General features: G+C 38.0%; 1 protein-coding gene across 2 annotated transcripts in view; it reads right to left on the minus strand.

The window, feature by feature from the left end:
• Positions 1-7341: 7341 nt before the first annotated feature.
• Positions 7342-14157, minus strand: part of MTA3 (metastasis associated 1 family member 3) — a 128459-nt gene continuing 121643 nt past the window's right edge. The window contains exons 12-14 of one of the 2 annotated variants that reach the window (XM_065890997.1): positions 11303-11424; positions 9173-9324; positions 7342-7679 (exon numbers count right to left, since the gene is read on the minus strand). In XM_065890997.1, the coding sequence (XP_065747069.1) occupies positions 7434-7679; positions 9173-9324; positions 11303-11424 (520 nt within the window). In that variant the 3' untranslated portion in view covers positions 7342-7433. Of the gene's footprint in view, positions 7680-9172; positions 9325-11302; positions 11428-14157 lie in introns of both variants that reach the window. The other variant, XM_065890996.1, reaches the window with a different exon arrangement.

Below are 14157 nucleotides of genomic sequence, written 5' to 3' on the forward strand. Positions count from 1 at the left end.
CTGAATGGGATTTTACCTGGAGAATACTCACTTTAAAGTCCCTTATGAATGTAGCTAACACACATCTTACATGCACATGCTTTCTTTCTGTGCATGCTCCTCTGTAAAATAGCCATGGCATTTCTACATTATAGTAGAAAAGCTTCCATAAAGTATGAGGTGTTATCAGTCCTAATGGAGGATAAATCTGGCATGGAAGACAAAAATGACAAAGGCAACACACTTGACCATCCCTGACCTAGATGGAGTGGGTCTCTATGGAGGAGTCTTCATCTATCGCGATTAAATTCAATTCCATTAGATTAGAGCTTCCCAAAAGTAAAAATGGGTCATTTGGTTTTATCACTAGTTTTCTATCCTTCATATCCTACTATGATGTCATTAGTGCTGAGATTTAAAAGGTTACCTGTATGCAGACAGGTATTTCATCCAATAGTCAGAATAGTAAAGTACTGTGATGGATGTTAGTTCATAGAGGTCACATCACATTCCTCATACCCTACCATAGAACAGTTCAGAGAAAAATAAAGCACACAACACAAACACTCTCTGTGTTTTAATTTTTAAGCTCTCATTAGATGGAAGAGTAGATGTGAAACATGGCTGCCTCTCAGACCAAAGAGTTAAGCAGTGGAGTCTGAAGCAACAAAAACAATGTGTATTGAAATGTTTTTTAAATTTGCAGATACTGTCATAAAGCTTAACAGAGTAGCTTTAGCAGATACGATTCTGCTATGTTTATGTCTTTTCCCACCTTCACATTTTTGACAAAAATGTCCTATAGATTTTCTGTGGCTGAGACCACATTTCTAGGCCTACATACAGGAAATTTTCTTTGACATCCACAGGGATTCTCTGCACTATTAGCGTTAAAATGTATAATTCAATCTGGAACTTCAAATGATTTAAAATTAAAAATTAACTTTTTCATTAGCTCTAGCCCTCTCAACAAGGAAACTCTTTTCCAATAACTATTAAACAGGAAAAGGTGGGAAAGCAGCATTTAAAAATATTGAAATAGACAAAGCACAAACTGCAGACAGCCTGGAATCTGAATATATATCCCAAGCACTGGCTAATTACTATGCAACCACTTGACAACTATAAATGGTCCAGTTTCTTTTCCTCCAACTCAGCTGATTTCCTTTGAGCAAAAAAAAATTACTAAGCTATGAAGCTTTTCACCTGTTATTGAATAATAGTGAAGATACAGTCAGAAATATAATAAGCATATTTTGGAGGAGTAATCTAAACAAACATTAAAAAGCAGCCCAAACCCTGCAAGGATCAAACACCTGTCAAATCACTGTGTGCTAACAGTAATAATTCCTTCCTAATATTACTAATTCACCAAAAATTCAAGTTCTGCTTAGGAAGAGGACAAGAGAAGAAATTTATTTTCTATTAATAAAATAAAGCTTGAATGAATCATCTTAGTATTTGCTCAGTGTTTTGGACAAAAACCATTACTGTATTACTAGTAGTAAGATTAACTTTGCTCTTTATTCCAGTCTATAAGGCCCAAAGGAAAACTGCCAATGTGACTTCAAGTGATGAACTCCCACATGACTGTCACCTTGACAATAATCAACATACCCATCAAAGGAGTCACCAACACAATACCCACAGACATTTCACTTTCTATTAATCTGCTTTTAATTTCTCACTAAATTAGTAGGATTAATTATGTAATGTTCCAAGTGAGAATTTACAGAGCACCTGCGTGGGAGATCAAAGCTTTTTAGAAGGATCCATATTTCATCAATCTTCATTATATTTTATAGGAAGTAGTTGGTGGCAAGAACTATCAGTCTCAACTGTGAATAAATTAGGATGAAAGGTGGGTGCTAAGACTACGCTTGACTGTTTAACATAAAAATTGCATCCATTCAGTGATTATGCCGAATATAAATAGAAAAAAATAGTTTCTGTCCGGAGGAAATGATCATAAACATAGATGATCAGGTCCACATTTGAGTTGGTTAAAAAGAATCCTGGTCTGTACTCAAGACCAGGCCAGTGGTACCTTGCTCTCAAATTATTCACCTAACTATATTTAAAGAGATAATTAATTAGTACCCATTAAAAGCACACAGGTAAAGAAAGCAACCTGAGAAATGCCCGAAGAAACCAGAAGGAATCAAAATCTGGCCAGAGGGAGAGCATTTTCACCTCACTCAAATGGCTTGACTGAGCACAAGGCATATTTCCCTGGCCTCCTAGAGGATGAGCTATACCTCCCTGAGGTAAACCTGGAAAAAGTTACCTTTTTTTTGCAACTCATGGCTATCTTTCTGAAATGTTTTGGAAATATTAGAGGGGAAAATAAAACAGAAAATTTGCAGAAAGTATATACTGAATTAAAATTCACAAAAATATCTCACATGGGTCTTCAAAACTGCTATCAAAGTAAAACCATCCATAGAATTTTCTTATAGGAATTATAAAGGCATTTCTAAACAAGACATAAATGCATGTGCCATTAAAAATTTTTTTAAAAAAAGATAAATTCAGCTACTTAGAAAAATCTGCTTGGCAAATACCTCAACAAAATCAAAGACAAAATGGGTGAAATATTTGCATTACAGATCAAGAGCTAACTTCCTTAAAATATAAAAAGTTCCCATGAGTCAGTAAGACTTTTAATAGAAAACAGGCCAGGGGCAAAAACAGTTGACAAAAAAGGAAATACAAATGGTTGTCAAATATATGCAAAATTTTCTACCTCATTCAAAATGAGAAGTGCAAGCTAATATAACTTACATGTCACCTGTCAACTAGTTAAGGGTTTCAGAGATGGATAACGCTGCTGGCAAGGTTCTAGAGAAACAGGCACTCTCTAGACACTGTGGTGGGGGTGTAAATCATAGTTTTTCTGAGGGCAACTGGGCAGTAACTATCAAAATTCAGAATGGAAGTTGCTTGACACAGATGTTTTACTCTTAGGGATTTAACCTGTAAGCAGCTACATGCTCATTTCACACATCATTTTTTTTTTTTTTGGCGGTACGCGGGCCTCTCACTGTCGTGGCCTCTCCTGTTGCAGAGCACAGGCTCCGGACACGCAGGCTCAGCAGCCACGGCTCACGGGCCTAGCCGCTCCGCGGCATGTGATATCTTCCCGGACCGGGGCCCGAACCCGCGTCCCCTGCGTCAGCAGGCGGACTCTCAACCACTGCGCCACCAGGGAAGCCCCATACATCAGTCTTAAATGATATCTGTATATTTGTTGCAACACCACTTGTAATAGAAAGGGATTGGAAACAACCGAATTTTTTTTTAAATAAGAGAAGTACTGGCTCAAGTACAAAACAGACTATTATGCAGCTGATAAAAAAAGGAGGTGGGACTTCCCTGGCAGTCCAGTCGTTAAGACTGCACTTCCAATGCAGGGAGCACAGGTTCAATCCCTGTTTGGGGAACTAAGATCCTGCATGCCACGGGCCAAAAATAAATAAGTACACTTTAAAGAAAAAAGAAAGAAAACCACCCCCACACACACAAAAAAGAGGATGTGGTTCTCAATGTACTGGTATGGCCTCCAAGATACGTTAAGTAAAAAAGGCAAGGTGCAGAACAATGTAGACATTAACGTCTGTACAAAAACAAAAAATACACCTACTTAGTTTCTTAGAGATACACAGGATGTCTCTGGATACTTCAGACACTGATGACAATGGTTACCTCTAAAAGAGGTAGGAATGGGAATGGCGTTAAGATTTGTAACTACTTTCGTACTTCAAAAAAATTTTAAGTATCCAAAGACAAATTTTTATTAAAATAATAAACTACCAAAATAAACAAGCCAAAACTGTTCTCCTAATGTTAGAACTTAAAATTTCACAAAACTTTATACAATTATTGACAGTAACTTTCACTGGGAAACCTCTAGAAATCCCATAAAATATATAACAAGTTTCTTCTTCTGAATATGGGCCCTTGGCATAATACTTCTGAAGTTGATTTAGCATCTTCAAACAGAAAAAAAGGGCTCCATGTATCCCTTGAAAACATTCATACTGGGGAATGGTGCTGTCATTCAAGTCTCGTGTGTTATCAACCCAGAAAATACTTAATTATCCATGCAAGCCACAGAGGGAGGCAGGTAAGTCATTTGGATCCACTTCTCTGGGGACTTTTGCTTCATCTCTGAAATGCTGCTAATATACTACTTCTACTTAACCTTAGTCTCTGGATCTTGAGTCTCAAATAGAAGCCCTGTGCTCCTCGGGTGTTGGGTGATTTTACAGATCTTTGACAAATCAGTCATCCAGTAACTCAGTGGTAAAGTCTCATGATAGTAACAAAGGAGGAAAACCATCATCATTATATTATGGCTTTTTTTAATGAGGGGAGGGGTGTCAAGGGGAAGCAGGGGCAGGCTGTCTGAAACTTGATGCTGTTACAACCATGCAGTTGGTCTGCAAATCTTGTCAAGGACATCGTACTTTTCTTTATGCAACATTTTGGGTTTTGGTCTAGCAATCCATTTTTATTAAGCGCTACCTACACGGTAGAACTGGCTCAGGTACTGTACTGATGTTAGCAATTTTTAGCATGGACTTACATATTTACATACAAAGGTATATCGTTCAAATAAATAGGTATTTGGGATTTGGTTTAACAGTCATTTTTTACATCTATATCTATAAAACACATGTTGGTCATAGTGTATAGTTATTTCAAGTTTTAAAAAAAATTTTAATAGGAAATATATTCCCATGACTTTTTAATAGGAAATATATTCCTATGACTCAAAATCGAAAAGTTTAGAAGGATGAATAGTGGTACGTCTCCTCCCCACCCTTTTCCCTCAGCCTCCCAGTTTCCCTTCCCAAAGATATTACTTCTTACATTTTCCTGCGATGCTTCATGGATATGCAAACAAAGATTCCCCTGCTCACTATACTGTATGCCTTAACACCGGTTTCTTAGTGAAAATAAAGGACAGAGAGCACTGCTGTAACAAATTAAAAAAAAAAAAAACTTCCTCTAAACAAGGATTAACTTGTAAGTCGAGATCTGAAAGTTATGACTATGCTCTCCCCCATGTAACTGAGAATTTATCTCCTCAGCTCCCCACTTCTTCACTCTTCTGTAGTCTGATACCCCATCAACTCTGGCTGTGATACTGGCTGTGGTGTTGCTGCCAAGGCCAGGAGCCATGGAAGGGGTCAACTTCTATACTTCTTATAAGAGGAAGATTCTCAAGTTCACAGGCAAAACTAGTTTCCTTTTCCAATATTATAAAGAATTATTCTAAACGCATTAATTGGAGCTCTTGATCCATCAATATCTTTAGAATTACAAACTTTCACCTGATCTGAAAGTCATTCACCATCACGGAGATTGTTAACTTTTTGGGGGAGGGACAGGGTCACCACTGCCTTTGAGAAACCAAGGAAAGCTTACCAAAAAAAAACAAACAAAAAAACAAATACAGCTTTAACCTCCCCCTGGACCATAAACATGGTTGCATACAGACATCGGGTTATTAACACCTAATCTTGCTAACAAGCCAAGATCAAGGAATCTGCTAAAGAGGTTGTGACAAGGTACAAATATAAGAAGGGAGAAGATAATGCAAGAAGCAATCAGATGCTAGGAAAAGAGTTCATTAGCTGCTTGCTGGGTGGGGGGGCTGGGACTGAGTAGGTGGCTGCTGAAACTTTTTAGTTTTAAATTTCGAGGTAAAATTATTCTGAGAATCTGATTCTATGTGTAACTTGACCAATGAAGCTAAATACAAAATAAAATATGCTCCTTGACTCTCATCACAACAAAGGAGTCTGTTCTTTTATTACCATTATTATTATAGATATGTTTGTAGAAATAAAATACAGGTAATTTAATCTCGACCCTTTTATAGTAGCATGGCCTTTTAACTGAGAAAAATTAAAATAAGGTGACACAAAAACATACTTCATTGAAGAATCATCAAAATAAAGACAATGTGCAAATTAACTGAGAAATTAACAGAAGCTTAATGAGAAACAGAAGCTTCCTCAGAAGCCAATTTGGTTGGTGATAGTTTCTTTTCCACTCATAGCAACAAAGATGATCCTGGAGCCTGGCCAATTTTAATGGAAGAATTTCATTCACTTTCTTTCTCATGTGTTTTTTATATTTAATAAATTATATATAAACGTATATGTTTTAAATCAGCTAAGCCGTATATTCATGGATATAAATATTTTCTAGTTCCTTAAAATGGTAAGAAAGTGATAACATAAATCCATGAACTCAGAAATGCTAGCACAAAACCTCAATATACATGCCTAAGTTCTCACATATACATGAGTTTCATGCAGCTAAGTTTCCCCTCCATGGGACGCAGAGATTACTTCCAATTTCTACTCACTTTACAAAGCACTTTTCTTCTTCTTATAAAGCTTTTACCTGTAAGTTTTAAAGCCTTTCAACTGTTCTGTTGAAAATTATCTTTAGGAACAAAAAACACTTTTCAATCATCACTCCTTTTACAGATACCCTCTTTAAATCAAAATGGAACATCTCATAGTAAGAAATTTCTTATCTCACAGATAGAGTTATCTACTGAATGTCTTTAAGATTTCCTACCTGTTAAGCCAGACAGCAAGTTTTCTCATCCCATAGGGAAAAAAAGTTTCATGGCTCTAACATGCTAAACAGGAATGTAACTAAAAGTAGCAAGACTTAGAATCAGAGTTCACACACAAATTATGGACACATTTAGGGGTACATGGTAATAACAGAACAACCTGCAATTCATCGGTACATATGACCTTTGTTCTAACAACAACAAAAGAACATAAGCAAGACTGAATGTGTTGATAATGAGTAATAAAGTCATGTAAATGTTATGTAGCAATGTATATGGTATATGATTATGAAATGGAAACCAAACTGGACAAATAGAAAGAATGCTCAACCACAAATTCAGATACTAGCTTGTAAAAATTAAATGTGTTTTTCAGAAAATTCACCCAAAAAACTTTAAAATTCATTTATAATTTGCTAAATCTTCTAATTTGTTATGAAACACTGTGAATTTCCAGAACATTGTATGATAACTGTAAAAGGTTTGTGGGAAATTGAGAAGTTTACAAAGACATACAATTTCTCATTAGTGTAAATTGGCAAATTTTATTCTACCTTATAGGTAAAAATCCCTCTTCGATAAGGGCTTTCAGGTAATTCCATCACAAAACCCCACTGGATAGGATCACCTCCCACCAATCTTTTGCTGAGCACTGCTTTCTCATAAAGACTGCAGAAGTTTCAATGTTTTCAGGTTGGCATTATACAAATGGCAGCAGACAAAACAATGTTAAAAAAAAATAAACCAAATAAAAGGCTGTACACAAGAACTTATGTTTATTGCAAACAAAAACAAAAACAAAAAGAGAGAGAGAGGGAAAGAGAGGAAATGGTCAGAAGCACAACACATAAGGTTAAGAATTTAAAAGCATCTTACATTCTGCCCTAATGGCAGCATAATTAATAGGAACAAACGGCCGTCTTGCTGCCTGCCGCAGCCGGAGGGTATTTTTGCAGACCTGACGAGCAAATTTTGTGAAATATGTAGTGTGAAGGAAGAAAGCTTGACGGGTCTTCACTGCAGACTTTGGGCTCCCAGTGTTTCGGACCGGCATCCCCTGCATGGCCTGGCGAGACATGTGACTTCGAACTCGAGGGTCCTATAAAATCAGACACCAACAAACATGTAAAGAACGGAACTTGTCAAAATATAATATTCCTCCCGGAGACGGAAACAACCTAAGTGTCCATCATCGGATGAATGGATAAAGAAGATGCGGCACATATATACAATGGAATATTACTCAGCCATAAAAAGAAACGAAATTGAGCTATTTGTGATGAGGTGGATAGACCTAGAGTCTGTCATACAGAGTGAAGTAAGTCAGAAAGAGAAAGACAAATACCGTATGCTAACACATATATATGGAATTTAAGGGAAAAAAATGTCATGAAGAACCTAGGGGTAAGACAAGAATAGAGACACAGACTTACTAGAGAATGGACTTGAGGATATGGGGAGGGGGAAGGGTAAGCTGTGACAAAGCGAGAGAGAGGCATGGACATATATACACTACCAAACGTAAGGTAGATAAGCTAGTGGGAAGCAGCCGCATAGCACAGGGAGATCAGCTCGGTGCTTTGTGACCACCTAGAGGGGTGGGACAGGGAGGGTGGGAGGGAGGGAGACGCAAGAGGGAAGAGATATGGGAACATATGTATAACTGATTCACTTTGTTATAAAGCAGAAACTAACACACGATTGTAAAGCAATTATACTCCAATAAAGATGTAAAACAAAAAAAAAAGAATATATTTTTAGGGAAGCATTAAAAAAAAAAAAACTCCTTGCATCCTGTTCAAAGAAAAGCACAGTTTTTAAGTCTTTCACTGAAGAATCTATAACTTATTACGGGGGAGAGAATTTATAAAAGTATGTACTTTGGAGTAGGAGGTGGGGAGTAGAGAAGGAAACTGGGTGGAAGTATGGGTGTCTGTGATCCTATATATTTTTTCTCCTAAATTGACCTTAACAATCCAAAATCACATTCACAACAGTAAAAAATTGCCAGAGGAGAGACTATTTAAAAAAAAAAATATCGAAGGGGGTCCTTAAATCTTGCTAGCTCTCAAAAAGAACAACCTCCCTCTGGTAGACACAGGTGCCTGATATCTGCCATCTATGAGAATTTTACCAAAATCATATTTTAAGTGTTGTTCACCTCAAGATTGAGCCCATGCCTTCTTGTCCCTCCTACGATAGCCCAGGGACAGAAAGAATGCTCAGTTTGTATTTATTACTTTATGCAATAAAACACACTTTCAACAGTACCGAAAGGTTGCAAACTGTTTCCCAAAAAGCCATTAAAACCAGTAGTTAATTTGTAAGCTCTCTACTCATGCTAACACCTCCCACACACATTGTTCTTCTTCTGAGTAATCTCTCAAGACCGATACTTTGAATACCTGAAAAAATTGGATTTGTCCCTGCCCCTATCTCCATACCCACCCTCAACGTTTCAGTACTACATTTAGCTATAATAGCTTTGTTTGTTTTTAACTTATCCTATACTGTACTTCTGTTTCCAAGGAATGATCCAGGCGCTGAAAAACACTACATTTCTCAACACTAAAAAGACTATTGCTTGTGTACCTCTGTAGCTGGGCTGGGAGGTAACTTCTCCTCTTCCGACTGGGTGGGCATTTTTAGGCCTCCATATTTTTTCCAATAGAGCCAACAGGTTGCACATAACCTACACTGCATATTAGGTGGGCCCCAAGAATACCACTGATGAGACTGTGTAGCTAAAGACGGAGGAAAAATAAGAAAAAACAAAGAATGTGACATAACTTGTAATATCAATACACATATGGTCAAATATTTCAAAAATATTCCAAAGCCATCTTTAGTTTACAATGTTATTTTTCTTCTTCCAGTTTACCCGACAAACAGGAAAGTCTAATACATGTATGTATTTTTCAAGTGAGAATTCATTAAACCATTTATTTCTATAGTTATCAAGTGCCTGTGGCCCTTACTAAGAGGGGCCATTAGGTGAAGTGCCCTATACTATACATTGTGCTGCTGAAGGAGTTTTTGTTGGTTCACTAAAAACATTTTGTTAAATATTGTGTAAATTTCTGGAAATAAGTTATCAGAAAGGTATTATTAAACTAAATCCAGGTTTTCAAACCTGTGGTTCAGAAACTACCTCGGGGTTTAAAGTGCTTAGAGGGACCCCTCAGATAAAGGTAGAAGTCTGACAGAAACAGGTATCTGTTTTCCATTCCTCTATTTTAATCAATAGATAAAATAATTATTTTACTCTTTCTCTCTTTAAAAACAGAATCCTTTTCCAGACTGTAAGTCCCTGTCAACTGAGCATGCGTAGCCAAGATCACGGCATGCTTAAGACCTGAGAGCTCGACTGATTCATTCCTGAGCTAAACACTACACACCTGTGCTGTTTTGCTCTGAAGTTTAAAATACTGCCATATAACATTTAAAGTATTCCCACAATGGATCTGAAGTTTAAGAAAGAAAACACTGATGATGAACACTAAGTTAATAAGGTACATAAAATTATGACTCTGTAAGTTTGCCTAGGAATATCCTTCCCTTGATCTCTAAGTTACCTTTATCAGGTCAAAACGTTCAAACAGCACATCAGGGTGTCAACTAACACTTCATCAACCAATGTCAAAGAGAGAAGATACAGTGTTCATTACAGTCAAACTCTCTCTTAGTTTGTTGAAAATGATGCTGTGAACCCATCATGTATTATTTTGGGAGGACTCCTTGCAAATAGCAGCCTAAAAACCTTTCCTCTTGTAATTTAAAAACAAATAGTAAAATAAGTTGATTTTTTTTAAAACACAAATTTTAAGAATCCTAAACATTAGGCATGGGCCTATTTTGGATTCTGAACATAAAATTTCACTCATATTTAAATATTTATTTTCACCCAAATTAATCATGACATGTCATTTTAGTATGTCAACAAATGCCTTTCTCTTTATATAATTAACTCAAATTCAATGAAAGTGACAAATAGAAAACACCAAATTCTATCTTTCTATAAAGATAAAACTTATATGTATATTATAGTAAGATACATTTTATAATAGATTATTTAATACATGAACCTAAAATTAAAATTGCTTATTTGTCATGCACACATAAAAATGGTGAAATAATTATTTAAAGGGATATGTGAGACTACATATAACATGAAAGGGGTTTGTAAGGCAAAAATAAGACACATTAAGCCACTAACACTTGTCTGCAGGATTCTTCTTCTTTTCATTTAAATATAAATGAAGTTCAAAATCTAACTGCCAACTCAAAAACAGTTATGCAATCCATGTAAAATTTTGACCAAAAGAATCTAATTTTCAGGCTTCCCTGGCGGCACAGTGGTTAAGAATCCACCTGCCAGTGCAGGGGACACGGATTCGAGCCCTGGTCCGGGAAGATCCCACATGCCGCAGAGCAACTAAGCCCCATGCACCACAACTACTGAGCGTAGCACACAGCTTAGCACACACTGCTCAACAAACCCAGGACACCACAGAAGCAAATCAAAGGACACCCAATACCTAAACTCAGTGTCCAGGTGGAAGGTAAGGATGGGCACCTGTCCACCCTGAGGCTACATTATTCTGCCCTCTGCGCAGTGCTGACCTCTCGCACCTCCTGCCCGGCAGTGCCAGCACAATTCCCTGCCCTTCACCCACAACAGGCATCAGAGGAGCTGGGGAAGCCCTACTGGAGAAAACTTACCATAGCAGCTCTCACAGGCTCGCCCTAGGAGAGGGTTCTGCGGCTGGAATGCGGATCCCACGGCTCCATTCACAGCACCAGGTTTGCCATTACTGGTGGATATTTGGTTGGGATTTGGTTTGCTGCTTTCAATGAAATATAAAGTGAAGTGATAAAAATGACTTGCATAACAAGGTAAAAGGCTCTACATTTCATTATTGATTTACCTTAACTACACATAAATAAACATTTCAATGTTTGGTGAAGAAGAAATAAACTGGTAAAAATAAGGTGTTAAAATGAACCCAAACCACTTATCTTTACAAACCAACGTCATGTAAAAACCAATCTCTTGGGCTTCCCTGGTGGCGCAGTGTTTGAGAGTCCGCCTGCCGATGCAGGGGACACGGGTTCGTGCCCGGGTTTTGGGAAGATCCCACATGCCACGGAGCGGCTGGGCCCGTGAGCCATGGCCGCTGAGCCTGCGCGTCTGGAGCCTGTGCTCCGCAACGGGAGAGGCCACAGCAGTGAGAGGCCCGCGTACCGCAAAAAAAAACAAAACAAAACAAAAAAACAATCTCTTAAGCCTGACACTCAAAAAATAAATACACCGTATCTGTTCTCCGCCCAAACACAATTTCCTTAGGACACCCTCTGATAAATTTGAAAGATACAACTTATTAAACTTTATCACCTATCATAAATTCTCCTGAGAATATAATTTTTGGATTAAATAATTGAGCCACGGGTCGTGTGCTGTGTTTAGAGAAAACCACTGTCCCATTCCTGCTGCTGGTGTGACAGCTGCTGACTCCACGCATCGGCTCTCAAGGGAACTACACAAAAGCCACATGCCCAACAGACACTGTGGATATCAGCAAGGCATATCTCAAGAGGTAAAAGTTAGCATTTCAGGAGATTGTGACCACCGGTGATTTCTATCATGTTTGAATATTTATGACGAAGAGTAAGTAGCACTTGAAATTAGAAAAACCAATAAATGTATTTGAGGCATTTCTTTTTAAGAGGAAAAAGTTATATCTATCAGATTTCCAGAGGCCGTAATTCCTCACAAACATGTAACTCAGATTGTCTTGGTATTTACTGAGCAAACATGGCTCACTTTTTCCCATCTGGGGTAGCCTAACTCCCCTGCTTATCAGCCATGCCTAAGAATACTGTACAGGTGTACATGGTATGTCCTCAATACACTCATAATTCATTTAACATGTATTTATTCAGTGCCCAGTAAAAAAATGTGCCAACATCAAGGAGCTTGCATTCCAGAGGAGCTTTCATGTCTATTTGCTGGGCAAAAAATAAGCAAAGTAAATTAGCAAATTATTTGTTAGTAATGAATGCTGAATGACTAAATGCAGACCATACTCTATCTTCCTGTGGCTTGTGAAGTAATGAGAGTTCACAGCTATTAAGACACCTGGAGTTTCAGCACAGAGTAGGCTTGTGAGTTTCCTTTTTGCTGTTTCTCATTCCCACACTTACATTTACCAGTGAAAGCCTAATATGTAAACTTGGCCTGATGACAAATTAAGATTTCTTTCTGGGCTTCCCTGGTGGTGCAGTGGTTAAGAATCCACCTGCCAATGCAGGGGACACGGGTTTGATCCCTGGTCCGGGAAGATTCCACATGCCGCGGAGCAGCTAAGCCCGTGAGCCACAACTACCGAGCCTGTGCTCTAGAGCTCGCGAGCCGCAACTATTGAGCCCGCGTGCCACAACTACTGAAGCCCGCACGCCTAGAGCCCGTGCTTCGCAACAAGAGAAGCCAACGCAATGAGAAGCCCGTGCACCACAACGAAGATTAGCTCCCACTCGCCGCAACTAGAGAAAGCCCGCGTGTAGCAACAAAGACCCAACACAGCCAAAAATGATAAAAATAAATTTTTTTAAAAAGTAAGATTTCTTTCTGGCACTGTTACTATAATTCTTAGCTGACGCCCCATCACCACCCCAGAAGAAATCATTTAACCTCTGTGTGCACTGAGGGCCCTATTCTATAAACAGGGCTATTATTTACACTTCAAATCTGTTCCAGCAATGTATTTTGAAGACAAATTGGTTTCAAAGACACATTTTAAACCAGACAGAACGTATTTCTCCTCTTACAGTTTTCAGTTGGAAAAGTACAAAGTTAAAAGTGGTGATTCAGAATGACTAAGATTTCCATGGGTATGTAAAAATATTTCTGATTTTTAAAATCTACTATACATAGAAAGAAGTGGTAGCCCCTTGAAGTCAAATGGCTGATAATGTCAGAAGGCTTTCTCCAAATAGGAACATTTCTGACATTTTACACAGGGCAAAATATACGTGTTAAGAGACCTAATACAAATTTACAGTTGAGCGGCCTGAGAAAAGAATGAGAGTAAACACAACTTTAGTTGTTCAACTGAATCTAGAATGTTATTTGACGGAATAAACCACTGACCTTCATTCTAATAATCACAAAAGGAAAATGAGTGTGCAAAGATAGAATATAGACAGGTGAACCAATTAAAACATGCTTTGCAAAACCAAGTACCTACAGGTTCCTTCTCAGGGGACAAATGGTTAATGTCAATGTGACCATTTGAATAAAGACAAACATTTTTTCTTAAAGTTATTAAAGCTGCATTATATGAAACTGCCCTCCCTTTATCTAATGCCCAAACCTTTCCTCCCCTCATCTATGCTCCAGATTGCAGCCCTCCTGCCCGCTTGAGAACTTTGTACACTTGATTCTCTTTCCCGGACCCTCCTCATTACCATGGAAACAGATTTCTCCATTTCTCCATATTTAAAAAACTCCCCCATTACTCTATCCAAACTCACCCCTCAATGCCAAGAGCTCTCTCGACTGCCTTTTCCAGCCAGTT

This window comes from Phocoena phocoena, chromosome 14 (assembly GCF_963924675.1).
Source record: "Phocoena phocoena chromosome 14, mPhoPho1.1, whole genome shotgun sequence".
Lineage (NCBI taxonomy): Eukaryota > Metazoa > Chordata > Mammalia > Artiodactyla > Phocoenidae > Phocoena > Phocoena phocoena.